At 50.8% G+C, this 26571-nt stretch overlaps 2 protein-coding genes across 3 annotated transcripts in view; one reads left to right on the top strand and one right to left on the bottom strand.

Moving 5' to 3' along the window:
* PDE6A (phosphodiesterase 6A) overlaps positions 1 to 4768 on the top strand; it is a 75661-nt gene extending 70893 nt beyond the window's left edge. The window contains exons 18-22 of the mRNA XM_068979633.1: positions 693 to 756; positions 1020 to 1094; positions 1761 to 1844; positions 4151 to 4298; positions 4695 to 4768. Coding sequence (XP_068835734.1) covers positions 693 to 756; positions 1020 to 1094; positions 1761 to 1844; positions 4151 to 4298; positions 4695 to 4768 — 445 coding nt within the window. The remainder of the gene's footprint in view (positions 1 to 692; positions 757 to 1019; positions 1095 to 1760; positions 1845 to 4150; positions 4299 to 4694) is intronic.
* An 8758-nt stretch (positions 4769 to 13526) lies between these two features.
* The window catches only part of PPARGC1B (PPARG coactivator 1 beta), a 113605-nt gene continuing 100560 nt past the window's right edge, over positions 13527 to 26571 (bottom strand). For both annotated transcript variants that reach the window (XM_068980774.1, XM_068980775.1), the window contains 7 exons: positions 26435 to 26471; positions 25844 to 25917; positions 23891 to 24680; positions 20194 to 20269; positions 18068 to 18189; positions 14783 to 14937; positions 13527 to 13627 (listed from right to left, as the gene is read on the bottom strand). In XM_068980774.1, coding sequence (XP_068836875.1) covers positions 13527 to 13627; positions 14783 to 14937; positions 18068 to 18189; positions 20194 to 20269; positions 23891 to 24680; positions 25844 to 25917; positions 26435 to 26471 — 1355 coding nt within the window. The remainder of the gene's footprint in view (positions 13628 to 14782; positions 14938 to 18067; positions 18190 to 20193; positions 20270 to 23890; positions 24681 to 25843; positions 25918 to 26434; positions 26472 to 26571) is intronic.

The raw sequence follows: 26571 nt of genomic DNA, 5'->3' as shown, positions 1-26571 counted from the left end.
GAAATACTGTTCTATTCTAGTCAGAAGGAACTCTGAGGATGTGATGAGATTTAAATGAAATTGATATTTATAAAATGCCTAGAACAGTGTGGGGCACCTAATGTATGGAAACCCAACATGTGTTCCTGATAATTGCCAGTTTACTGTGCACATGGGCTTCCCCGGTGCCTCAGACAGTAAAGAATCTGCCTGCAATGCAGGAGACCCCAGTTTGATCCCTGGATTGGGAAGACATCCTGGAGAAGGGAATGTCAACCCACTCCAGTATTCTTGCCTGGAAAATTCCATGGACAGAGGAGCCTGGCAGGCTAACAGACACGACTGGCTAACACACACACATTGTGCACATAATATATCTAGGCACCATGCAAAGATTTTTACACACATTATCTCATTGAATCTTGCACTCACTCCGTGAAGAAAGTAGCAGTGTTATCACAGACAAGAAAACTGCAGCACGGAGAACTTCGTTTAATTGCCTAAGGCCAAACTCCTAATAACTGACAAAGGCAGGATTTAAATCTGTTTGACTTCAAAACCTGACCTTCAGATGCAGTTGGGCATTGACACCTCTGTTCACAATGGGATGAGGCCACCTACCAGTAGGGGCAGAAAAAGAAGAGATAGATGGACTCAACCAGATATACAGCACTGACTCCCTCCGGACTGATGGATGGTGTCCTTGTGTGCAGGGCCATGATGATGACCGCCTGTGATCTCTCAGCCATCACCAAGCCTTGGGAGGTGCAGAGCAGGGTACGCACTCCTCCTGTCCTGAGAGGAGGAGAATCCCAGTCCTGGTGACAGCAGCTAATGCAGCTTGGATTCTCTAGCTGCTGAGGCAGCCCACTGCTCCATTATCCTCTGGCAAGACGTGGGAATCCCTTGTGATGACATAGCATGGGGTGGTAGGGCAGGAGTGGAGTGTTTTTTGCTGAGCTGGAAGCCCAAGTGGGATGGGAGCAGGGGTAGGACCGGGGCTGGGACCTGACTCTGTGGAGGGCATCTGCCTGTTGCAGGTGGCTCTGCTGGTTGCTGCTGAATTCTGGGAACAAGGTGACCTGGAGCGCACGGTGCTGCAACAGAATCCCATTGTGAGTAGAGAAGGGACCTCAGCCTGATACTGGGCGTGTGATCTTGTTCTGGTGGAGGGCAGTGACCTGGCCATGATGGAGAGATGTGCCCCTTCATCCTTGACACACAGATGTGTGACCTTACCACAGAGATGACCTTCCCCTAATGCAGTGGTTCTCGAAGTGTGTTCCCTGGAGACCACCATCAACCTTGTTACCTGGGTACACATTAGAGATGCAAGTCCACAGACCACTCCACCTCCTCCCCCGCCATGCACACCCTGGACCTACCTGGACAGAAACTCTGGAGGTGGGCCCAGCAACATACTCCCTCCCAAAGTTTGGAGACCCTGCTCTAAGGTGTATCCTTGGCTCCGTCAGCTCAGTCGAGATTGACAAGTGGCCAAAACTTAGATTTCCCTTTCAGTTCCGACAGTCTAGGAGTCTACCTCCCATGGCTCTGTGCTAACAGCACGGACCATGCAAGGGGAAGACCTGTCCAGCTGTGAATCTATCGACGTTGAAAGTAAACTTGGCTGGAATGGTCCGCTGGCTCCCCACCAGACTCAGGGAGACCAGTGAGAGGGTCTTTGTTTTGGAAGAATGCTTCACTTTATAGGTAGGATGGGTTCCCTGCTGCATCAGCCCAACAGGGGCCCAGTGCAATTAACTCTCTCTCCCCGACAGCCCATGATGGACAGAAACAAGGCAGATGAACTCCCTAAGCTTCAGGTCGGCTTCATCGACTTTGTTTGCACCTTTGTCTACAAGGTAGGTCCTTCGCTTTCTCAGGCCCAACAAAATGTCTCTGATGAGCCTGGGATTCCCAAATGATATCAGGAATAAAAAACCCTGGCAAGTGACCTGTGAGTGCTACTTTACAAAATGCATCTCACCTCCAGTGGCATTTGGTTGTCAGGACAGCCCCATAAGAGCTTCTGTGACTTTTCACCCAGGCCAGAGCCTGGAGCTTCATACATCCTAAGTGAAGGTTGCTCAGTCGTGTCTGACCCTTTGCGACCCCATGGACTGTATAGTCCATGAATTCTCCAGGCCAGAATATGCGAGTGGGTAGCCTTTCCCTTCTCCAGGGGATCTTACCAACCCAGGGATCTAACCTAGGTCTCCCACATTGCAGGCGGATTCTTTACCATATGAGCCACAAGGGAAACCCAAGAATGCTGGAGTGGGTAGTCTATCCCTTCTCCCGGGGATCTTCCTGACCCAGGAATCGAACCGGGGTCTCCTGCATTGCAGGTGGATTCTTTACCAACTGAGCTATCAAGGAAGCCCAGAGTTGTTCAGTAAATAGTTGTGGGTTAAAATGATGTATCATCTTTTCAGGCAGAGACATGGGGAGCATAGCAGACACATGTCCAGTTAACTTCCCCAGCTGGCGGGAATATGACAGGTCACAGTTACTCAACTGTCGAAAGATACTCCGAATTTTCTCTTTGAGCTTTGGCTCAACGTTAAAGTCTCCCTCTTGAGAACCCCGCCATGCCCCTATCCATATTATCTGTGCCACCATCCACCTCCCATTGGTTATTTTTATTTTGGCTATGTTACACGAGGAGACAGATGTCAGAGAGGAGAAATGACAGGGCCAGGACACAGCATCAGAGGGGGAGCCTGACCCTGTATTTGAGGGCTCTTTCTGCTGCGTGGGCGCTTTCCTGATAAACTCATTGTTAAGGAATCCACCTGCAATGCAGGAGACTCCGGTTCGGTTTCTGGGTCAGGAAGATCCACTGGAGAAGGGATAGGCTACCCACTCCAGTGTTCTTGGGCTTCCCTTGTGGCTCAGCAGGTAAAGAATCCGCCTGCAATGCTGGAGACCTGGGTCTGATCTCTGGGTTGGGAAGATCCCCTGGAGAAGGGAAAGGCCACCCACTCGAGTATTCTGGCCTGGAGAATTCCATGGACTACATAGTCCATGTGGTCACACAGAGTCAGACACGACTAAGCAACTTTCACTTTCACTTGAGCTACAGCCCTTCTGCCCGCAGGGGGCGCACGAGTGCATCTCTGATACAACGCAGACTAACGGGGATCCTCCAAGCAACAGGGCAGGGTAGCTGATGCTCTCTGTGATCATCAGTAATATACAAAACAATGGGGCCTGGGCTAAGAGCTTTACGTGCATTATCACAGCAACTCCATGAGGTACCGTCCCAATTTCATGGGGACCTGCCCAAGGTCACACGGCTGGTGGCAGAAGTGATCTGAGCACAGCTAGCTCTGGCTGAACTCTGAAGTGAACCCTGGATGTGCCTTTCTCACCTTATGCAAATCTCTGCCAATCTGCATCTCCATTTCTTCACCCAAAAATCTAGAAGTGAGGAGTCTCATTGTCCCACCTGGCAGGAGTTTTCTGAAGGAGACACAGGAGACCAAAGGAGACACAGAGCATCATAAACTGTCTCATGCTGTGCTTAAAGGCATTATTTTTATTCTAGGGCTAAGAGACCGTTAGACTCCTTGTCGCATCTTTGTGCCCCAGACCTTGTATTGGGCCAGGGTCACCCCAGTGAACGAGCAGAGATGTGCCTGCCTCCCCAGCGCACAGCTCCGGAGGCAGACTAGCAGAGGGGGTCACTGCAGTGAAATGTGAGGTGGGAATGTAGGGTTTGGGGAGCTGCTAATAGAGGATTCGGCTTACCTTGGGGATCAGAAGAGGCTTCCCTAGGGAAGTGATGTCTGAGTAGAGCCCTCAAGGGAAACGAGGGGGAAGTTAGAGAGTTCCAGCAAAGCGACGAGCTGGTGTGAGGCCCAGACGGAGATCTGGAATGTCCGGAGGGTTCCAGCTGGTGATGAGGAAGACCACTGGGTCTGGGAGCCTTGTGGAGTTTGTGATCCATCCTGAAAGCCAGGTGGTGCCGCAGGAGGGTATTACGCAAGCGAGGTATGGGACCTTGTGACGGAGGGCCCTGCAGTGTCGTCTCCAACACCACTGGGTGATGGAAGCTGCCGCCCCCCTGGGGAAGCTCACTCCAGTGAGGACGTGACACGCTGTGCTCTGCCTGGAGCCGGATCCCAGGGCTCTGTGCCTGTGCCAGAGGCTCTGTCTCTTGCAGGAATTCTCCCGTTTCCACGAGGAGATCACTCCCATGCTGGATGGGATCACCAACAACCGCAAGGAGTGGAAAGCGCTTGCCGATGAGTACGAGACCAAGATGAAGGAGCTGGAGGGGGAGAAGCAGAAACAGCAGGCAGCCAACCAAGGTTTGCGGAAGCGGGAGGATGGGGGGCCCAACCCCACACACACACTGGGCGCTCACGACCACAGAGCCTTACACACGTAGGCCCATTCAGGCCCTTCCACAACCCAACTGCCCCCATTCTACATAAGAGAGCACAGAGGCTCGCAGAGGTGAAGTGTCGTGGTCAAATCACACCTCAGCAGTGGCACAGCTTGGTTCCCAAGACTGAGGCTCCCAGCAAAGGAGCCTCCCCTCTACTCCTCCCCAACCGCCCCTGACCAGAGTAGGACAAACTCCAATCGCGGTGGATGTAGGACCTCCAAAGCCCTTGAGTTTGCAACTCTTGGTCCAAACAAGGTCATAGGGAAAGCCCGCGGCAGCCTCCTCTCACCTGGTGTGTCGTCTTTCCTGATTGCAGCAGCCACAGGAAGTCAGCCCAGCGGAAAGCAACCTGGGGGCGGGCCTGCATCCAAGTCTTGCTGTGTCCAATAGCAGAGCGAGGACCCAGGGCCCAGGCCGGCCCCACCCTTCATGAACGAGAGGACCCAGGCCGGTGGGAAACCACACTTCACCTGCTCGAGAAGTCAGAGTTGTGGGGCTTGAAAACTGAAAGAGAATTTAGTTTACATCTTTCCTAGTGGCTTTCAAGCCTCTTTTTCAGCTGTGAGAACTTTTTATTGAGTGACAACCGACATTTTAGCTTTCACAGACCCAAACATTAGTGCGGGACTCACCTACTTACCTAGAATCTTTTGTGTTCTTATACTTTCATTTTATAGTACACAAACATGCAACCATTCACAGAAGTAGAGAATTACACAATGAATTGACTCCTACCCGTCAAGCAGACTCTAACATCAGGATTTTTGCCGCATTCGCTTCATCTGTCCTTTTAGAGTTTTCTTTTTTTTTTTCCTTAGCTGAAATATTTAAAAGCAAATTCCAGGCATATCATTGACTCCTGCATTATGCATCTTTAAAGATGAATGGGTGTTTTCAAACATAATCACATCATGACCACACGCCACACATGAACCCCTAATATCCAGTTGTGGCAGATACTGTGATGAGCTCCCCAGACCCTTTACACAGTCTTTACTGAAGACTGTGGTCTCAGCAGTGATGAACGCTGTCAACAAGCAGCCCTCAGACTCAGTCCCTTCGGGATTACCTCATCCCCAGGGAGACAGTTTGCCTGAGGGTGGTGGCCTGCAGCCAATGACAGATCCGTGCCAGGTGTTAAGGCCTGGCCATATTGGCTCAACCCAGGGCAACTTCGCAGCAATAACACACACATCCAAGATGAAAGGTCCTGGGAGATGCCACTCTTCACTGCTCTCACTGGGAGTAAGTAAGCAAAGGAAAATGTTTCAAGTTCACCCAAATATGGTACATAATTCAAGTCTCTTTTCCATATTCTCTGTCCAGAGACTGTTTCACAGTTGTCAACTGGCAAGTGTCTTTGCCTGAAACCATAATGTCAAAATATCTCTTTTAGCACATATATGTAGTATGTGTGTGTGGAAAAGCAGATATACCAAAACAAGGGAGTCCTCGTTCAGAAGGTGGTATAGCTTTATAAGTCATACTGGCAATAAGTTGGTAATGGAACAATGTTATGGGAAGCAAGTCTGAATGGTTCCTTGTGATCCATGAAAAGTGCTATGAAGAAAGGACAAGCAAACTTGGAAAGTTTTGGAGAGGCACCCTGGGCTGAGGTCTTCTCTGAGAGATGACCCTGAAACTAGAAGCCTTTTCCTAGTTAGTAGCCGGAGCAACCCTCAACAAGCACATAGGACCCAATAAAGAAAGACACACCTGGGCAGAGCTGTGGGTGGTATTTTCTTTTTAATCTCCATAGTGTATTTGTTAAGTTTATTTATAAGCAGATCACTTCACTATTTACAGTACATGAGCATAGAGATTCTACAGTTTTTGTGATGTAAACAATAACTCCACAGTGGAGTTTGAGAAAAGAAGCCAGTTCTGAAGTATTTACAGACATTAAAATAGAACTTTATACTCACAGAATAATAATACATAGAGCAATTTGGTTAAATTATCTATGAAACTATAGAATCTGACAATGTACAAATACAGGAAAACATTTTCTCATTTAGAAGGTAAGACAGATAAATCACACCAGAAATAAAATAGGGACAATGACAACCACAATAATTAAAAGCAAAGAAGTTTTCTTCCTTGCCTCTCACAGATAAAGTATTTATATAAATAAGGACACAACCCAACAAAATGGAAAAAATATATAAAAAATCCTCTACCAATTAAAAAAAATAGCAAAACTAAAAACTCGATTCTCAATCATTAGCAGTGTCCTTTAAAAAATTAAAATTTAGCTTTCTATTATAAATAACAAAGCAGATGTGTCCCTCTGTGTAGGTGAAATTCTTGCACCTTTCTCAAGAAATGCATCAATGTAATTCCACACACACACACACACATTAGCGTGCACACGTGCAGACACACACACACACACACACACACACACACAGCCTTGCACTCACGCACCCCAGGCTGTAGTTACCTTGTTGAGCTTCCTAATAAATAATGCCCCCTACAGTAGTACCCCTGGGGATACCCAAACCTCACAAGGTGAGCCATTCCCTGGTTTGACCCTGTTACAGAGCCGAGGAAAGCCCTGGCTTCCTATTGCTCAGAATTCTCTAGGCTCATGATCACACCAAGAGAAAAGGATTTGAGTCCAAGATTTGGAAATGCTGGAAGGGACCATAGGGACCACCTTGCCTAGTCAATTAAGGCTAGCTACAGACACCATCTCTTTAGAAACCTGGGGTGGGTGGGGTGAGAAATCTTGGGTTGGTTTCAACATTAGCAGCCACCTCTGGAAGAAGCAGATGCTCCAAGCCAATGCTAATGCTAATATCGCAGCACAAGGAGGTGAAGGGGGAGGGTGGGTGTGAATTTCCGGAGCAGACTGCCCCACATCGCACTTCTGGATGGTCATCTTCCACTGAAACCATTTGGAAATCCAAGCGGTCCACTTCCCTGGTCCACTGACCACCCTGACCACACACCCCTTGAGATTTCCAACCTCTTTCTGTTGGAATCAGAACATTCCTCAAGAAACAAAGTTGGGAGTAGTTTATGACTTTTTATTCCTAACACAAAAACATTTGACAAGATTTTTAAATACAAAATACAAAACAAGCAAACAAAAGCTGTTTGGCTATTCAGTAGACCATATCAAAGGCCACGGCCAGGCTCCCCCCAAAATCCTCATGCACAACCTCTCTGCTTGTCCTGAGGGTCCAGTGGGGGCCACCTGGCAGAGGTTCACTTATAAGGTCAGCAGCTGGGCTGCCAGTATTGCAGTTACAGTAAACCCCTCTTGGGCACTTGGGCCGGGTCCACTCATGTTTCCACTGCCCTCAGGAGAGCTAGTGTATTTTTCAGTCTGAGTGGTTGCTTCTGGGGCTTCTGACTGGTGTTACACTGGGCTCTAAACACACAGACAGTTCGCTCATGTCCTTGCATTTCATTCCCAACATTGGTGTTGGACTGCAAGGTGGTCGAAAGGCTTTATTTGCCTTCTATCTGGGTAGCTGGTGGATACAGTCTTTGGCCACTAGATGGCGACTAGACATTGATAAGGCAAAGTGCTGAGGTGGAAGCTGACCAATCCCTTCAAAAGTCACCCATGAGCGAGGCCGGCAAAGTGGAGACCTGGAGGATCCTTTGACAAAACATACAGCACAGAGGGGGTCCTAGCTATAAAACACCTTTTGGAGGCATTATTGAATAGCCCAGAGACTGACCACCTGCAAAACCCTATTCTTCGAGCCCCCAGTTTGGGCAGTTGGATTTCTGTGCTGCTTCTGAATGTGAAAGGCATTCTGATGAAACAGAGTTTTCTGAAAATCTGCTCCACAAAATCTCAGAGCCTCAGCTACCACTGCTATACCATTAAAGGAACAAAAAACAAAAGCTGCCCTAAACATATGCAGTGTGATCCATGCCTCCTGTTGCCCCGTATGTTTTACAATCATTTGAAACAAATGTGTGAAAAGTACCTAAGTTAAGCTGTTTTGCAAAAACAAGTGTATTGCTAGTATTGTCTGACAGCAAGAGAGAAACAGCCAAGAGGTCACAACATTCAGATTGAAAGCTGTTTGGTGGGGAGGAAGACAAAGCTAATATGAGATTTGACATCGCCACCCAGCCAAGCTGGGGTTTAACCTCTACCCATCCCCACCAGAAACTATGGCTTAGATCTGTCCTGGGGAGCTGGCCTCCTCATATAAGGTTACTCGGCCAGGACCATGTGGATTTGAATTCCCTGCTAGTTGGTAACCTTGCAGAGAACTCTCACCCTGAACATGAGTTGGGCGCAGCCAGAGAATGGAATTGGTTTCATGAGTTAATGATGGCTTCCTGGTGCTCCAGGATGGGAATCTTAGCCCATCAGAGGTGAAAGAGACTTTAGCGCTCAGCCCATCCAATACTCATTTCCATCTGTAAATGAGGAAACAGAGGCCCAAGATCACATAGCAAGTAAGAAACATTGGGTTTCTCACTTTAAGATGGCTTATAGGTAAGTGACTTGCTCTGCAAACCCATTTCAATTGGCTGTGCTGTCTTCATTTTTTTTTTTTTAACAAAAATAGGTACCAGATCAAAAAGCACTGCTCCATGTTTTTTAGGACTGGCCCTAGGATGGGCTCTGCCTCGGCTGATGTCTATGAAGGCATCTCTGCCTTCCTCCCTCACCGGCCCCTTTCCTGGCCCCCTGTCCCAGTGCCTAGGAGAGGACCTCACATCCCCCAGGGAGATCCATGTTTGCCAGTGGAGAAACATGGAGCCAGGCTTAGTGTCATGGGTTTCTCAAAGTGCTTTTACTGGTTTAATGCAAAGTCAGCCTCTGCCTGCTTCCTGGGCATTCCACAGCCGGCTCCCAGGGGCCCTCCACTCTATGTCTGTTTCGAGCCAAGGGCATCTCTATGCACGAAGGTTTCCCAGCTCCCGAGCTCTCCCTCCATTTACCCTGTACCCCTGGACTCAGCAGACAGTCCTGGAGCCCATCTATGTGTGCAAACGTCTCAGGGACTTGGGGCCCAGCTTAAACATATTGCACATAAGCACTAGCCAGGTTCCTTCTGCCCCAATGGGAAGGACCCCTCTTCTTTGGCCATTGAAACCGTTAGGTTCACTTTATTTGCTACTATACATTCAGCTTCTTTCCTTGGTCATGTCTGAGGACAACTGCTAAATCACAAACGGTTTAAGAAAAGACTGCAGTTTCGACATGAGTGAGTCAGATCAACAAATCCTTTGGGGTTGATTCTGCTTCACAGCTGGGCCATCCCATCGCTCTAGCTGGGGGCTCGGCTGTCATTGCAACTGAACCCGAGGCCTGAGAGAGGGTTTCAAGCTGTCCATGCAGAAGGGCTGCACTGTCATGCCGTCCCTGTCCCCTCAGCGTGCATACTGCATACGCCTAGAAGAAATCGCTCTCCAAACATCAACACAGGCTTTCGGCGAGACAGATTTCTTATTGCATCTCTTCCCACATAAAGACCTGAGTACCGAGTCTCTGCAGTTCAGAGCATCCCCTACCCCTCCCTCTTCCCACCCTGGAGCTCCCAAAGCCCCGCCTCTCTCCTGAGCACATTCCACACCCAGGGCTATGAGAGCTCACAGCAGCTGCAGACACCTGACTGGTGCTTTGTATTGATACCTCAAAGCAGTGTTCTGATTGGGGGTCAAGGTGTGATGGGGAGAAAAGGGTCAGGGCCTTAGCTGCACTCCATCCACTCATATTCTTTACCTCTTTGATGCATTTTCCTTCATTAACCAGAGCCCCCGAGAGTGAGGATTCTGATTCAGCCTTGTACCGACTGAGGAAGGAGATGGAAGAATTCCACTTAGCATTTAGATGGAACATATTTGGAAAACACCAGCACGGCACAGAGATGGACAGTACAACCTGCCTTGTGTGGGTGGCTACTGACACAGTCTACTGTAAGCGTGTATGGCAATCACATGTAAACATGACGGAGAGCAAACACGAGGACAGAGCTACAGTGAGATGCTTGCCAATGGCAGCTGCTCCCTCTGGGTGACTCCTTAATTTGGTAGGAAAGAGACCAAGGCTGACTGGTTTTCCTGGAGAGACCTTGGAGTCTCCTTGGTAAATAGTACACAGCACCGAATGAGTCTTCGGATGGAGGTTGTCTGCAGGGTTGGTCAATTTTAGAACTTGTCTCCTTTTACGTATGGGATGGTAAGAAGAAACTGCTTGATGCCCTCGGCAGGCACCCTCTCCCATCCACAGGCCCCAGCCCCCAACCTTAAGTATATCACGTCCCAGGACTAAACTCAAATCTCTGCTCAAGGGCTAGTGTCTGACCACCTTCAAGTGCCTTGTATTAATCTGAAGTGAAAGGGCAGCTTCAGCTGACCCAGTAGAGGGAAGAAACTTGTCCTTCACTAAAAATCTGCATTTCTTCACCCTAAGGTACCAGCTGCCCATGGTAGAACCCCTGGTCTAGTGCAATCAGGGAAGAAGCAAACAGGAGAGGCTCAGAGGTCTTCTAGTCCAACCCCTCCTAGCACACTGAGACTTAGGGAGAGGAAGGGACTCTGACTTATTTAAGTCACAGAGTTAGTTCTTGGCAAAGCCAGTACTCAACGCAGCTCTCTCCACTCTGAATGCATAGTTCCTTTCTATTTTTTCCACAGGATGAAATTTCAGTTTACTCGTTGGTGCAAATCAGGAGTTAGGGGAGATATCAGGTGGATTTAAATTCTATTCCATTCCATTCTATCCCATAATGATTTACTGTGTGCCTACTGTGTGCTAGGCAGTGAACAGCTATAAAGGGAATTTATAATGTACAGACTCGTGCCATGGAAATTCTCCTTTTTGGTCTATCCTTATCAACCCTGCTTTCTTCAAACATATTCCTGTCCACTATTCCTCTTGGCCCCCACCTCCAAGCAGGATCATGTCAGAGTGGTACTGGGAGTCCTGTGCCAAGGGACGGCTTAAGGGCAATCTTCTCTCATAGATCAGGACATGACGGACAGGGATGGGCCAGCATGAAACCTGGCCACCACAGGGTTCTGTATGACAGAAAACTTTCAAAGATTAGACCAGAATGTCAGATGGGTTAAACTCTGATCAACTAGTCATGACTGCTCAGAGCACTGTGATGAGGATTGTTGAGCATGACCAAGTTCAAAGAACATGAGTGCAGTGGTCAACTAGTCATGTCTGCAACTGCCCAAGGCTGTGGGAATAGTGGCCCATGCGCCATGTACTTGCTAGATACCACCTTAGAAGCCACAGCTATCAGCTGGCAGGGACCTTAGAGATCAGCCTGCCTAATTCTCCTCCTTGGTCCATTTCACATAAAAAGAAAACTGGGGTCCAGAGAGGTGAAGTGACTTGATACACAGGAACTCAGATTCCCTGTTTCTTCCAGTGCCATTGCTCTCCAACCTTCTCTGTGGTCTTGAAGTATGCTCACCTTTCAGGAGAGGTTTACTGGCCCAGTTAACCTACTGAGGTATTTTATAATCTTAAGAACATAAATAGAAAACCCAAACCCCATAACTACCAATTGCCAAAGAACAAGGCTTGGCATTAGTAATAGATTATATCATTTTGTTTAGTTACATGAGCCAAGTTCAAACTTTTTTAAGCAGCAGGATCTTTTTTCTTTCAAATACAAAAACTCCCCAAGGAACTCTGATGTGTGAAAAAGACCAAGTTGGAGCCACTCTGTCTGAAGCTGTAGCAGTGCGCTCTCACCCTGCCTGGCCATGCTCCCCCTCACAAATGGCCCCCAAGGCACCTCCTGAACATCCAAGGTGGACATGGCTTTGATACCACTCAAGAACACAAACTTTAAAATAAAACCCAATGAGAATGTTTTCTAAGTTGGAAAGGAGCTTGGAGATTGTCTTATTTATCCCCATGCCTCACATCCCCTCCTGCTCCCCGTCACCCCTGCCACCTAAACAACTTCACAGGTGAAGAAAAAGGAAGTCAAGCTGAAGGAGGATGAGGTGGTAGCTGGCCCCAAAAGGGTGACTGCTCCCAGACCGTCTCTCCGCATCACTCCAGGTGTGTCCCTGAAGCTCTGAGGGCGTGTCCACAGGTGTAAGCACACCTCAGGACCCCTTGGATCAAGACTGGTGCCAAAGCCTGAACTTGCCCAATATTGACGAGGGAGCTGCCAACTTGCCCCCCAAAATGAGCCTGGAGGCGCCTAGCCTGTTGTACTTTTCAGTTGAACCCACTTCTACCAGTCCTTGCAACTTTGCCTCTTTACCCTAGCTAAGGCAGGAGGAGGGGCCTGGGCTGGGCCACTAAAGTCTCACAGGCTGTGAAATCCTGGGCAAGTCATTTTGCCTCCTGGGGCGCTGCTGGCCTCACCTGGAAAACAGGAATAATGCAGCTCACCCCACCTTCTTTCCAAGGTCCGCAGGGATCTGGGCACTCATGTCCAGGCACAAACTCTAAGTGTGAGCTGGGCACCGACTGTAAACGGACCCCAGCTTGCTCAGTGAGAGACAAGGCAGCACTTGGCAGAACAGGCCCAGGAACAGGCCCTCTCTCCATCGCTCCTGATGGTGGCTGCATGCCACTCCTCCCTGGTGACCAGGCTTCCGGCCGCCAGCACTTCTGGGGCCTTCCGGTAAAGGGAGCAGTGCAGGTCAGTGGCAAACACCTCGTGACAGTGCATAGTTAACAAAATCAAGGAAGCAATATAAGAATCCCAGGCACAGGACATCTGAGCCATAAATACATTATTTTAAGGATATACTTTTTTTTTCTTCAATTAGAAATGAGTTTATAATCCTGATTCTATTCACGAGTAACAATTTCATCATCACACACTACAGACGAGAAATGGTATGGTGAACACAGCTGCATGTCTACGAGGGGACGTCGGTCGGGGAGGAAGGGGAGGTGGGTGCCAGACCAAGCATCTGGCGCGCACCCAGGACACCCGTCGGAAGCAAGGACACTAATGTGGCAGTGGAACATCAACACCATGGAAACTCACAGACAGAAGCAGCTTTGTTCAATGTAAACATTGATCTTTTTTTTTTTTAAAAGGACAGCAGTTCCGAGTTTCTCTCTCTCTCTCATGCACTCGCTCTCTCTCCTTCTCATATACTTAATTTCTTTGAAAACGTAAACATTTTGGAAGGGCCTTGTCTGAGGTATTGAGGTATTCCTCGAAGGTTAAGGCTGTTATCAGTGCAGGCTCTGCTGGGCCTCCTTCAGTAAGCTGTCAAAATCCATGGCTTCGTACTTGGTTTTCACTGACGCAGGCAGGGCCTCTTCTGAATTAGAATCTGGGCGGGGGTGGAGGAGTCAGTGAGAGGGGAAGGCAGAGCGATTCAGAAAGCCTGCCAATCAGAAAATCTGCCACCAGGGTCAGCCCCACGGAGCGGAGGTGGCCTGAGGTTTCAGACAGCAGTGGGCAGTGGCTCTGCGCTCCTCCGGGCCACCTCTGCCATGTGGGTGGTGTCTTGGGGGCTCGGCTGCCCTGGTTGCAGGCTGGGGATGCCTGAACCAGAGCCCTCCCCCCAGGGCTCCTTTCCCGCTCCAACAGCCTCTAATTCTCCTTCCCCTAATGGTTTCTTGCCCTTTAGGAAACCAGTGCAGAAGTCACATAAGGCAGACAACTACGATGTCCTCAGTGTGTGGCTGGGGAACTGGGTCCCCACGGGGGACACAAAGTCAGGAGCACTGCCTGGCCAGGTGCCTCTGGGGTCTCCTGACTCTCAGATCTGCAGTGCGGAGGCTGCAGCAGACTCTGGCCTCCCACGAACTCTCTCCCAAACTGTACTTGTCCTTCTTTACCAACTTGTCCCCAGATGCTAAGGGTGTGGTGACAATATCATTTCGCTGTGGCCCAGTAATGGACAAGGCTGCTGCCTGTCAGGGCCACCATGGATGGCAGGGCGGCTACCGGCCCTGTGAGGTCACAGACACGGAAGCCGTGGTTCGGCCCCCTGGCTGCGAACACGAGGCTGGACCTTCCAAGGGACCACGAGAGGCTTCACCTCTTTGGTACCAGTCCTGGCATAGGGCAAGATGGGCCAGAGGCCAGAAGGAAAGCAAGAGGACAGCCTCCAGGCTGAGTGGCTGCCAAGTTATTCCCACCAGCATGGGGGAGCCTGGTCTTCCCCCATGGCTCAGGGGTAAAGAATCTGCCTGCCAATGCAGGAGACATGGGTTCAATCCCTGGGTCAGGACAATCCCCCGGAGAAGGAAACGGCAACCCACTCCAGGATTCCTGCCTGGGAAACCTCATGGACAGAGAGCCTGATGGGCTGTACTCCCTGGGGTCACAAAGAGTTGGACACGACTCAGCGACGAAGCAACAATCACAGGGCAACCTGGGCATGGGAGCCATGTCCAGAGGGGACTTTCGGTTCAATAAAGGAAGCCACTGCCCCCAGAGCTTCGGGTATGAGCGGGATGCACAGGGCCTGCATACTCACCGTAGTCAGTATAGCGGGGCCAGCAGAAGTGCCGGAGCCCCCCGTAGCTCAGCTGGAAGGAGGGCTCGCTGCGCTTCCTCAGGGCGGCGCCATTCCTCAGGGACAGGGCTGCGTGCTCAGAACACCGGTAGGTGATGAGGCCATGCTTCTCGCCTCTGGAAGGACAGGAAACGGGCAGCGTGTCACTGGGCCAGCCTGGTGGGCACTGTCAGACCAGCTGCTACCAGGTGAGGAGTGGGAAACCACGAGTCATGAGTCAGCGGCTCATGACTGTGCCGCAGGGCTCCCCGAAAGACCCGATGACGGTCACTGGGTTGGCAATAAAGCACTAGTAAGTGCTGGCCGCCCCCCATCGCCTCACATGCTCTTCACACCCCTGTGACCAGGAACTCTGGGACGAAGAACAGGCTCTGAGTTCAGGATCTGCCCAAAGACAGAGGGCAGAGCAGGGACTCACACCCAGGCTTCCTGCCGTGAAATCTGAGGCTCTTCGTGGTCCTCTCTATTTCCTTCATGATCCCCATTTTTCAGGATCGGCCACACCTACACTCCATCCTACCACCCCCGCACGCTTCAAAGTCAGCCTCAAATGCCACTTCCTTTTCTTAATTAAACGTTCGTTCATTTCTTTGGCTGTGCTGCAGCGCGTGGGCTTTCTCTAGCTGCGGCATTTGGGCTGCTCTTCTTGGAGCTCATGGGCTCCAGAGCACACGGGCTCAGTAGTCGTGGCAAGCGGATTCTCTAGCCGCACACAGGGTCTCTAGTGGTGGCACACAGGCTTAGCTGCCCCATGGCACATGGGATCTTAGTTCCCCGACCAGGGACTGAATGCACGTCCTCTGCACTGGAGCTGGATTCTTAACCAGCGGACCACCGGGGAAGTCCCTCAGCCGCTACTTCTTTGGCTGTTAACCTGTCCTTCGCCTTCCGTAAGATCGCTGATTCTGCACATACGTCTCCTCCTTCACGCCTGCCTATTCAGCTTTCTCTCCCTGCCCTCTGACAACACCACCCGGTGCTCAGCTGGGCTCAGGGCACCAGGAAAAGGCACAAGACAGTGACCCTCCTTGGCTGTAGTGATTGTTCAAGCATGAACCTGTCACCCAAAACAGAACCCCGAAGATTCCATGCCATATCTTTGCTGGAACTCCTGCTTCCCTGGGTAGGAGATATGCTTACTGCTGGAGATAACCACTTTGCAAGCAAGAGGGAAGCCTGCCTGAGAAGAATGCCAACATGAGGGGGACCTAAAGTCAGATCTACACTCATCAGTTCCACAATCAAATGAATCCTGATCTATTGGTCTGCTACTCAGACTCAAGGACAGCACCATCCTACCACTCAGCACAGCCCTACCGACCTCGAGTGCCTCACAAACACTCGACTGAACTGCGTTTCCTGACACCTCTATGAACCAGGCCAAGGCTGGAACCCTCTGACTCTAAATATCTGAGACTCCTGAGTACTCTTTAAATCTTACCAAACGGAACCGTCTCCTTAGAGATTAATTTGCTTGCTTTGTTTTTACATGGGATACCTTCATGGGATATCCTGAAGACTGCACAGAACGTACATAGTTTAATCTGCGTCATGACTTTTTAAAACAAATTATGACAAAAATGCATATCATAAAATTTACCGCCTTTATTATTTTTCAGTGTATGGTTCAGTTGTGTTAAGTACATGCGTGCATGCTAAGTGGCTTCAGTCGTGTCCAGCTCTTAGTGACGCTATGGACTGGAGCCCACCAGGCTCCTCCACTCATGGGATTTTCCAGGCAAGAACACTGGACTGGGTTGTCATTCCCTACTCCAGGAGATCTTCCCAACCCAGGGTTTGAACCCATGTCTCTTACATCTCCTGCATTGGCAGGTGGATTCTTTACCACTAGAGCCACATTGTGTTAACTTACACTGTTGTAAGATGGATCTCTAGAAATTTTTCATCTCGCAAAACCAAAACTTTGAACCCATTAAACAGCAACGCCTTATACCCTCTTCTCCCAGCCCCTGGCCACCACCATTCTACTTTCCATGTCTGTGCATTTAACTCCTTTAGATCCCTCATGTAAGCGGAATCACACAGCATGTGTCCTTTTGTGACTGGCTTATTTCACCCAGCATAACGTCCTCAAAGTCCACGCATGCTGTAGCATGTGACAGGATGGACTCCCATCCTTCCGAAGACTAATATTCCACGGCATGCATATACATCTTGCTTATCCATTCTTCTTGAGTTGTTGCCAACTCTTGGATATTGTGAATAATAGTGCTATGAACATGTATGTGCAAATACCTCTTCAAGATCTTGCTTTCAATTCTTCTGATTATATACCCAGAAGAGGAATGGCTGGGTCACATGGTGATTTTATGTTTAATTTTATGAGGAATCCCCATACTATTTTCCATAATTGGTTGCACCTTTTATTGGCTTGTTTGGGTTTCCATAACATCGGTTGGAAAAACCCAAATGAACTTTTTGGCCAACCCACTACATTCCAACTCATAGCACACGAGGATTCCAGTCTCTCCACATCCTCACTTGTTACTTTTCCACAGCCATCGTAAGGGTTGTGAGATGTGTAATGATTCTTATGTAGAAACTATTTTCTCACTGAAGTTTTTAAAAGTCATTATTAAATTAGAATTTTAAAACCTTAATAACTCAGTTTGCAAGTAATAACAGGAGATACTTCAGAATTATTTCAAATCTGATGAAGTTTTGACACGTAAGTTGTGCATTTATATGCAGCCTATTCTTACAGATCTCCAGAGAGATGAAACACTGCTTCCCTGGGTGAGTGGGACACAGGGCTGCAGCTGCAGAGGAACAAGGGATGGAATAACATGGGGTTTGCAGCCAAGAGTGCAATGCAAGTGTGCCTTCAGCCACCACGGGCTTTTGGCAGCCCCATACCAGCTCTAGGATGGATAACCAGAAGCTGACACATGGGCTGCAGATCCTGCTCTGCCACTAACTAGCTGCTCAGCTGACTTATCTGCGCCACCCAGAAAGGAAAGCAATGGAAAGAGTAAGGCTGCATGTGTCACACGCAAGTCGGAAAACTGAAGTAAGACAATGCGTGAAAGTTGCCTCGCACTTTAGCAGACATCAGTACATGTTTGCGGCGATTCCTGGGTTGCAGAGTTGTTACTGGTCCTCCTTTCTCCTGTACCTAATGGTAGGTTTGTCCTGGAAGTCTTCTTGGGCACCTTCAGGGTGGTGAGCCCTGAATTGGGACCTCTCCACACCCCTACTCCCCTCCTCTGTGAGAGCCTGACTCACCTCTTGCTTCTCGTGAGCACCTGGCACTCCACAATCTCACCAAACACTTCAAAGCGCCTCTTCAGCTCACGTGAGCTCATGTCACTGGAGAGATTTCGGATGTACACCACGCGGCCTTCGCCCTGCCCGAGGAGGACACAGAGGGACCTGTCATTCGGGTTGCTTCCTAGAGCCCCCTAGATGGCGGGCTCCCACAGAGTCCTCATCCCCAGTCCATGCCACCCGGCTGAGCAAGCGACACCAGCTGGGACTGGAGTCAGAGACAGGACAATGACAGGCGCTATCCCAGACGACCTGCCTTATGGAAGGAGGGGGCTGTAAGGCATCGGAAGAGAGGTGGCCCGGACGGAAGCGATTGCGTACATGAAGGGAATGAACAGAGACTGGGCGGAGACAGGAGAGGGAGTCACCGCTACTAATGTAGCTTCTGTATCTGTTTGGGGCCTGACTTCTTCTGGCACCGGGGGAGGTGCTGAGGATGCTAGAGGACGAGCACTGGCGGCCGGGTCACTACAGGCCCGAGGGGGTGGGGAGGACAACAGCGGGACCGGGGCCTAAGGATGTGGAGACACCGATAGCTTTGGTTTTGCCAGGATACTATGTAGACACTGGTCACCTTTAGGAGCCAGGCCCCTAGACCGGCCCAGCAGAGGCGGGGGGGTGCATCAGGGAAGCCTGGTTGGGACCTCCCCGCACCCCCCACCATCAACTAGTGACTGGATCCAGTTAAAGGCATGGCCATCGGAAGAGTAGCTTTGATTTGCTGGAGAAATTCCAGCTGTGCTCCCGGTGGGCAAGACCACCAGGGTCTGGTCTAGACACGCTTTCTCCGGAACAGGTTAAGGCCAGCGATCCTCCAGCCAGGCACCTCAGAGGGCAGCGGTCCAGAGAGAGCACTGCTGTACAGTCACAGGCACTAGGTATGTTCCCCAGGGTGGCCCAGGTCAGCTCCGTGTAAGAGTGCAACCGCCCCCTGCCCACCCCCCTCTCCTCCCCCGACCCGCCTCCTCCAGGACCTTGAACTCAAAGGCTCTCTCCAGCCTTTGCCCCCCCTGCTTGGATGGCTTCTTCCATCCCTTGGGGCCTAGCTCTCTGAAGATGCCCCTCCCAGACAACCATGTAAATAAATCCTCCCCACAAGTCATAACATGATTTGTTTCAGACATCTTAGTCGTGGCGTGATTAATTTCACAGTGCACCTCCCAATCTGTAATTACAGTGTTTACTGCTTTGCTTATGAGTCTGTCGTCTCCCTCTCCCTTCTGGCCCAACCATAGGAGTGGAGACCTTGTTTGTCTCATTCACTGTTGCCATCCAGCATCTAGAATAGGGCCAGGCATGCCACAACTACTGAATGGTCACACAAGGATCCCAAGAAGTTGCTCCATGTGGTTTTAAGTACCTGCTTGCAGACAGCTGCGAGGACACCTCTGGGGTATGCGTACCTCAAGCGTGCCCTGCCCTGAAGTACCACGTTGTCGGGGGAGGGGGGGCACGTGGGGGCAGGGTGTGGGGGTGGTGGGGTGGGGTGTATGGAAATCCAGTGAGAGTCTTTCTGTGCTTCTCTCTTGCTTTCCCTTCCCTCCTTGCTAATGATATGAGGGCACTGACTCCAGCTGCCTAATGACTTTTCCCCGCGTGGTGCTCTGCAACAGGTCCACCAGGCACGGCCTGGGCCTCTGGACTAACTCTGGGGGAGGACTAGAGATTCGGGCAGGCTCTCTTGGTCCTTTAGCCCAGATCACACCAGGGGACCCTATATACAGATGAGTAAACTGAGGCTCAAGGAAGTTGCTCAAGGTCACACAGAAGTGGAAGCAGGGCTGGCTCTGCTCCCTCATCAGTGCTCACCCCCTGGGCCCTGTCGAGCCTCTGATACTGAGCCCTAAATCCTCACCAACAGCACACCACCCCACCCCACTCCCAGACAGGCCCTTGGCTGCATTTTGCACGCGCCACCTTTGATGCCCTTTGGTGACTCTTGTGCTTTTGTAAATGAGAGAAATACAACTATCTCCTGTAGTCCAGATGACCTCAGAGCACTTCAGGTCTCTGAAGCCCCCACACTTCCTGATGCCCCTGCTTGTCCCCATTCACTCTGGGCTCTGGGGCCCCAAGTCACTTACAATGGCCTTTTCCCGCCGCTTCCTGGCATGCCGGACGCTTGGCGTTCCGTCTGAACACGACCCTCTGCTCTCACATCTGTCAGTGAACAAGCAAAGCAGACTCACTCACTCTTAGCAGGGACCACAGTGGGGCGGGAGGAGGACTTGCTCCAGGAGGCGAGCGATGTTTCTTCCGCTTTGTTAGGACCCATTCATTAGTGAAGGTAGGACTAGGGTAGGGAGCCCAGCTCTCCGCCTCAGCGGTGACCACCAGGGCCGCATGTTGGGTCTGAACATGTGACTGACACACGCCTTCTACATTGCTAACCATAAGCCCTGTGAACCTTTCTATGCTGTTGGGGGTGGGAAAGGCCCTTTCGCTTCATTATGGTATTTAACCTGATGAAGAAATATCCTCTGAGGTCTCCTCCTTCCCCATTTTTCAGATGAAAATCTTAAGGCTCAGGTTCAAGATGAAATTTTCCCCAAAGCTAAGAAGTGGGGAAGCCAGAGCTAGTCGGAGGTCTGCTGATTCTAGACCCACGGCTCCCGCTCCATTTGTGCTGTCTGGCCAGGCAGCAACCTCGGCCATCACAGCCCCCACACCCCAAGCAGCCAGTGGGCTACTCAGCTGGAGAAGCTCCTGGGTGCCGCAGGCCTGCGCCCTCCCAGGCACCTGTCTGCACAATGCTCTCTCTTCCCAGTGGCCCGGCTGCTGGAGGGGAAGGAGCTCCGCATGTAAGGGGGGTCGAGTGCTGACTCTGCCACACACCATCTGCATCCTTGGGAACACAGCAGAGAATGAGAGCAGGGGCTCCAGGGTCAGCTAGTATTCCGATGCTGATTCTACTATCTCTCTGCTGGTGACCCGGGACCGGCTACTTAAGCCAGTTCTTCATCTGTAAACTAAGGAGAATCAATTATATTTGCCTCCTCAGCCATTTGGGAGGATCAAATCAGAACATACCTGTACATGCTTAGCCCAGGAATGGCTCAGTACTTGCTGGCTATATTTTCCTATTGAACCTTTTTGAGCCTCAGTTTCCTCATCTATAAAATGGGGATGAAAAGCACTTGAGATTCCCTCAAGTAACTCTGTGAAGCTCAAAGAGGGTAATAGAAAGGGATGTGACTTGGAAACTTTAAAGCGCTATATAATGAGAGTACCGTTATCTACTTGCAGCAGCATTAAGTCTTCCCCCATGAAGAGCTGAGAGGGACTTGCAGGTGCTGCAAAGTGAAGTAAGTGAAGTTGCTCAGTCATGTGCGACTCTTTGTGATCCCATGCACTATAGCCTACCAGGCTCTGAGGAGCCTCTCAGTCCACGGAATTTTCCAGGCGAGAGTACTGGAGTGGGCTGCCATTTCCTTCTCCAGGGGATCTTCCCAACCCAGGGATCGAACCTGGGTCTCCCACACTGCAGGCAGACACTTTACTGTCTGAGCCACCAGGGAAGCCCTGAAGGTGCTGTAGGGCTTGTTAAACCAGCTCAAAGCCTTCCTGTTGATTGATGTTTGGTAGCAGAAGCAAAAGTAGAGAAATGCTGGTCTGGAGAAGGCTGATGACTAGTTTATCCAACTGACTAGCCATCAAGCTCTGCTAGGCAGCTGAGTAGGAACCAAGTTAACAATTAACTTTCTCCGGCGAAAGCCAGCCTGAACTTAGCCCAAAAGTGAGAAAGAGGAAAAGGAGAATCCATGGTGATTGAGAGAGGCCCCTGACTCTTGTGCCAAGCCCATGGGTAAAGGGCTGAGCAGGCCAGGAGGGGAAGGAAGCCAAGAAGCTCCAGCTCTGGCCTTGGGGGATGTGCTTCAACAGGAGAAGAACCTTAGTAGCTCCTGAACAGACACTGCAGAAGAAACCAGCTAACGTGAACACAGACAGACTAGCTCAAAGCGACCCGCTGGGGAAAGGAGAACAGAGCTGAAAGGGGGGCTCAGAGAGGTCTGACAGAAGATGGCTCTGACTAACTGTTCTGGCTTATTACATAGACAGGCTTTTACAGAAATTGCTCAAAACGAGTTTATTTTAAATAACAGATAGTCCAGGGCTTCAGCATATTAGTGTCTGGGGTTGGGGGGGGGGGAGGGTGGTGTCCAGAAGTCCCCTAAAATCCAATGCCCAATTAGTTGTCTGTGTACATTTTAATGGGGAAAGGAAGCTTTGTTTTCATCAGATTTTCAATTAAGAGCCACCAGTGTGTGTGTGTGTGTTAGTTGCTCAGTCATGTCCGACTCTTTGCAACCCCATAGACCATAGCCCACCAGGCCCCTCCGCCCATGGGACTCTCCAGGCAAGAACACTGGAGTCGGTTGCCATTTCCTTCTCCAAAAGGAACTATAGCTAGAAAGAAAGTGAAGTCGCTCGGTAGTGTCTGACTCTTTGCAACCCCATGGACTGTATGTAGCCTACCAGGCTCCTCCATCCATGGAATTCTCCAGGCAAGAGTACTGGAGTGGGTTGCCATTTCCTTCTCCAAGAGCCACCAGTAGAGATAAGAAAATATAAACAGGAATTTTTCTAAGGTTATCTTTCTACTACCTGAATTCTGTTTCTCAGAGTCTAGCGCTCTAGCAATGTCATCATTACCCCGGAACTTGTTAGAAATTCTCCACCCCACCCCCGACCTACAAAACCTGAGGCTCAGAGGGCGGGGCCCAGCCAACAGCTTGGCAAGGAGGCCTCCCGGGGATCCTGCTTGCTGCACTGCTCTGAACCCAGGAGCGCCATCTGGTGGTCACTCAGGTGCATCTCGAGCAGAGGGTTTGGGACCTGCACCCACGCTTCTAAAGCCTCCCCATCCAAAGAGCCGGATCCTGCTGTCATCAGGGAAGAGAAGCAACCTGTCTCCACCAAAAGACGCCAGACTTCCATTCTTTCTGCCCAGCTGCCCACAGAATTCTGGAACGGCTCCTTCTACAGTCCGGTTCAGTGAGCCAAGACGGGATAAGCAAATGCTTATGACACGTCATCCTGGTGCGAAGGAAAAAGAGCTCTCCCACTGGGTGGCTGACTGCTGGAAGATTGCACAACTCCACAGCACCGAGAAATGAGAATAAACCTTACCATTGCTTTAAAGCCGGGTTTTTGGTGTTTTTTTAGAACACAAGTTAGAATTCTGCTAATCTTTGTTTTACAAGTAAATGTCACATAGGTATTACACTGTATAGATGTGTTGACCCCTGAACAACACAGGTTTGAACTCTGAGGGTCCACCAACACGGGTTTTTTTTCAGTAGTAAATACCACACTGTCAGAAGTTGCTGAATCTGCAGATACGGAGTTACCTTGGATGAGGAGAGCAGACTATAAGTTATACACAATTTCTGACTGTGTGGAGGATTGGTGTCCCTAATCCTTACATTATTCAAAGGTCAAGTGTATATGTTTACACAAAAACCTACCTATTTTACAAATATAAAAGCAGAAACAGATGAGTAAGGTCACAAAAGGCCAGAAAGTGCGTTTTCTTCCTCCCCCGAGGCCAGGCTATCTGGACCACTCCTCACTGAACCACTGGACCACACCGCAGGCTTCGCTTGGCTTCAGGACTTGCCCATAACTCCCCAAGGAGTCCACCTCCAGGGCCTCTGACCAGGACACAGGCCACACAGGAAGCTGGGGTCCTGGTCTCAGGGCTCCTCTCTCCCCTGACACCTCAGAACTGGGGTGCTCAGCTGCCCACCATCCATCCTGAGGCCACCCACCCATCCATACCTGAAGGTCCTCCGTGTGGCTGGTGACCGGGAGCGGCAGGATGAGGAGCCAGAGCTGGAGCGGCTGCGGGGACAGAGCCGCCGACTAGCCTTGCTGGGTGGGCTCTGGTAGGGGCAGTGGTCAGAGCGAGGGGGGCTGACCCCCGAGTCTTCTTCTTCATCGTCGTCCTCCTCGTCGTCCTCCTCCTCCAGGAGGAAGGTGCTCTCACCACTGCTGCTGCTGCTGTCTTCAAAGACAGTGTCATACTCGGGGCTCTTGCAGGAGGCCAGGTCTTCATCCTCCAAGGCTGTCTCTAGGAGCCCAAAGTGCTTAGTGAGGCTGGCACGGATCTCGTGGTCTCTCAGCAGCACGCTGTCCTTGGTGGGGGCACCAACATCACAGCTTCCGTCTTCTTCCCTGCCAGCGGCCTGGGCCTCAGCCCGTGGGGGCCCTGGCTGGGGCCAGTCCTTCAGGTGGGCCCCAGACGGCTCCCAGGACCTCAGCACCTTCCTCTGCAGGGCACCATCTGGCTTCAGCACCTGGCAGTAGTCATGGTCGCCGAAGGAACAGGAGAAGGGTCGCTTCTGGCCAGCCTGGGAGGCTGGCTGGGCTGGGGCATGCCGCAGGTGGGACAGCAGCTCGCTCCGCTCTGGGCGCTTCTTTGGCAGCTTGTGGGCAGCCTCGGCGGTGGCCCCGAGCTGGGGACCCTCTGGGGTGGGAGCTCTGTCTTTGCCAGGGCTGTGCTTGATGTCTGGCTTGAAGGGGTCTTCCTCTGTGGGCTTATATGGAGGCGTGGTAGGCGGAGTGAGTCCTACCCAAGCAAGAGGAAAAATGTGAGACAGATCATTTCTCCAAGGAGCACTGAAACCCTCCTTTGGGAGGGCAGAGAAATAGCATGCGTCTCACCACTCTCCAGACCCAGTGGATGGCAGGCATCGCTAATCGATCACTGCGCTGCTGACTGAGCCGGGACGTGGCCTGGGACTCCATCTCATACAGTCCGTCAACAGTTTTTTGGAGCTGGCATGTGATGAAATCCATTTGCCATCCCTTCTGTAGCCTTGCAGAAGCCTCCAGGTTATCTGAGATCTCTCTTCCTGCTCCACATTGCATCATTCCACAAGCCCTCCCAAATGGTCATCCCAAATACCTCTGAAGTCTCCCAGGGTACAGAGGTGGCAGATACCACAGGCCAAAACCTCCCATCTGGATTTGACCACCACAGTGACCTTAGGTGGTCCTGCAACTGACCTGAGCCTTCACCCTCCCCCAGGTACCAGAAGGAACTTGCCAAAATGCCAGCGATCTCTTCCTTTCTGGGGCTCCTTGGAGCCTTGAGGATCTACGTGAACCCCTTCAGCCCGACATTCCTCTCAGCCTTTGATGTTTGCTCTTGCCTGGCCCCCTAGCACTACCATGGCCGGTCTCCTCCGATGCACCTGTACCTCCGCTTTTCTGTGCCTTTTTGCTCATGCCAATTCTGCTGCCAAGAACACCCTTCTGTTGTGTTTTTGTCTCCTCCACCTCTACCACCCTGCAAACGCAGCTAAAATGCCTGCTGCTCTGGGTACACTTGCATCTTCTCAGGCCACACCCTGCCCCTCCCCATGCTGTCCCTTCCCCTATGCTCCCAGAGCTCTTGCAAGGTCTTTGGAACAAGCCCATATCAAACAATACTTGTCATGGTGCGAGTCTGTTTCCCACATAGGACTGCGGGCTGCTTCAGGGGAAGACACATGTCTCATGCATCTCTCTCTCTCCCTTTTTTTTTTTTTTTACATCAGGTCATGTGCCAACTGTTGGCAGCCAAACAGCTGAGCCTGGGTCCTGACTCTCCTTATAACTCCCTCAATGGGAATCTCCAGATCCAGCGTAGCCTGTGCAGTGGTGGCAAGGAGGGCTTGTTGGGGTACCCCCTTACTCCCTGAGGTGCTTCTTCCCCAAGGGCGCCTCCCCGTTGAGCCCCTAGCTTACCTGCCGTGCCACAGAGCTCTACCGTCAAGGTCTGCTCGAAGCTCTTCTTGCCGAAAGGAGGGTCACCAGCGGGGCTGGAGGACGGGAAGGAAAGACGCCAGTCAGTAGCAGGTTCCACCTCCCCGAGCACGCCAGGAGAGCAAGGGCACACTGTGACAGATCCTGCTTCTGTAGCCCACAAAAATGAGGCCTGGGGAGAATTTGCAGGAGAATCCCCATCCTGGCTGTCAGGGGAATTAAAAGCTATACAGCTTTTAGGAGACACAGGAGATATCTGAGGGAGGTGGAGACAGGACAATCATTGTCAGCCTTATTTTACAATGGAACAGCTGAGGCCCAGAGAGGAGGCACTTGCCCAAAGCCACAGCACTGTCAGCTTCTCCCCATGAAATTCTCCATCTCCTTGGCCTGCAGAGACCAGCTTCTAAAACCAAACTGCCTATCAAGGAAACCCAGCTCCTGAGAACACCACATGGTAATGAGGGCAGGGGTATGTGGGGACAGGATCAGGCTCAGGGGCCAATGAGCCACCCTACACCCAACCAGAAAAGGTCTCATGGAATAATAAGTCAGCAATTTCCAGAAATCTACCTTTGCGACAAGGCCAGCATGAGGCACCTGGGAGAATCTGAAAAGAAGAGAAAACAGAAATATAAGATTCTTCAACATGGCATTGCTAGAGAGGGTGTTTCCCTCTGAACTGCATCGGTACCAAGCACAGCTTCTTT

Source organism: Capricornis sumatraensis, chromosome 9 (genome assembly GCF_032405125.1).
Source record: "Capricornis sumatraensis isolate serow.1 chromosome 9, serow.2, whole genome shotgun sequence".
Lineage (NCBI taxonomy): Eukaryota > Metazoa > Chordata > Mammalia > Artiodactyla > Bovidae > Capricornis > Capricornis sumatraensis.
This window is presented reverse-complemented; position numbering and strand designations above follow the sequence as displayed.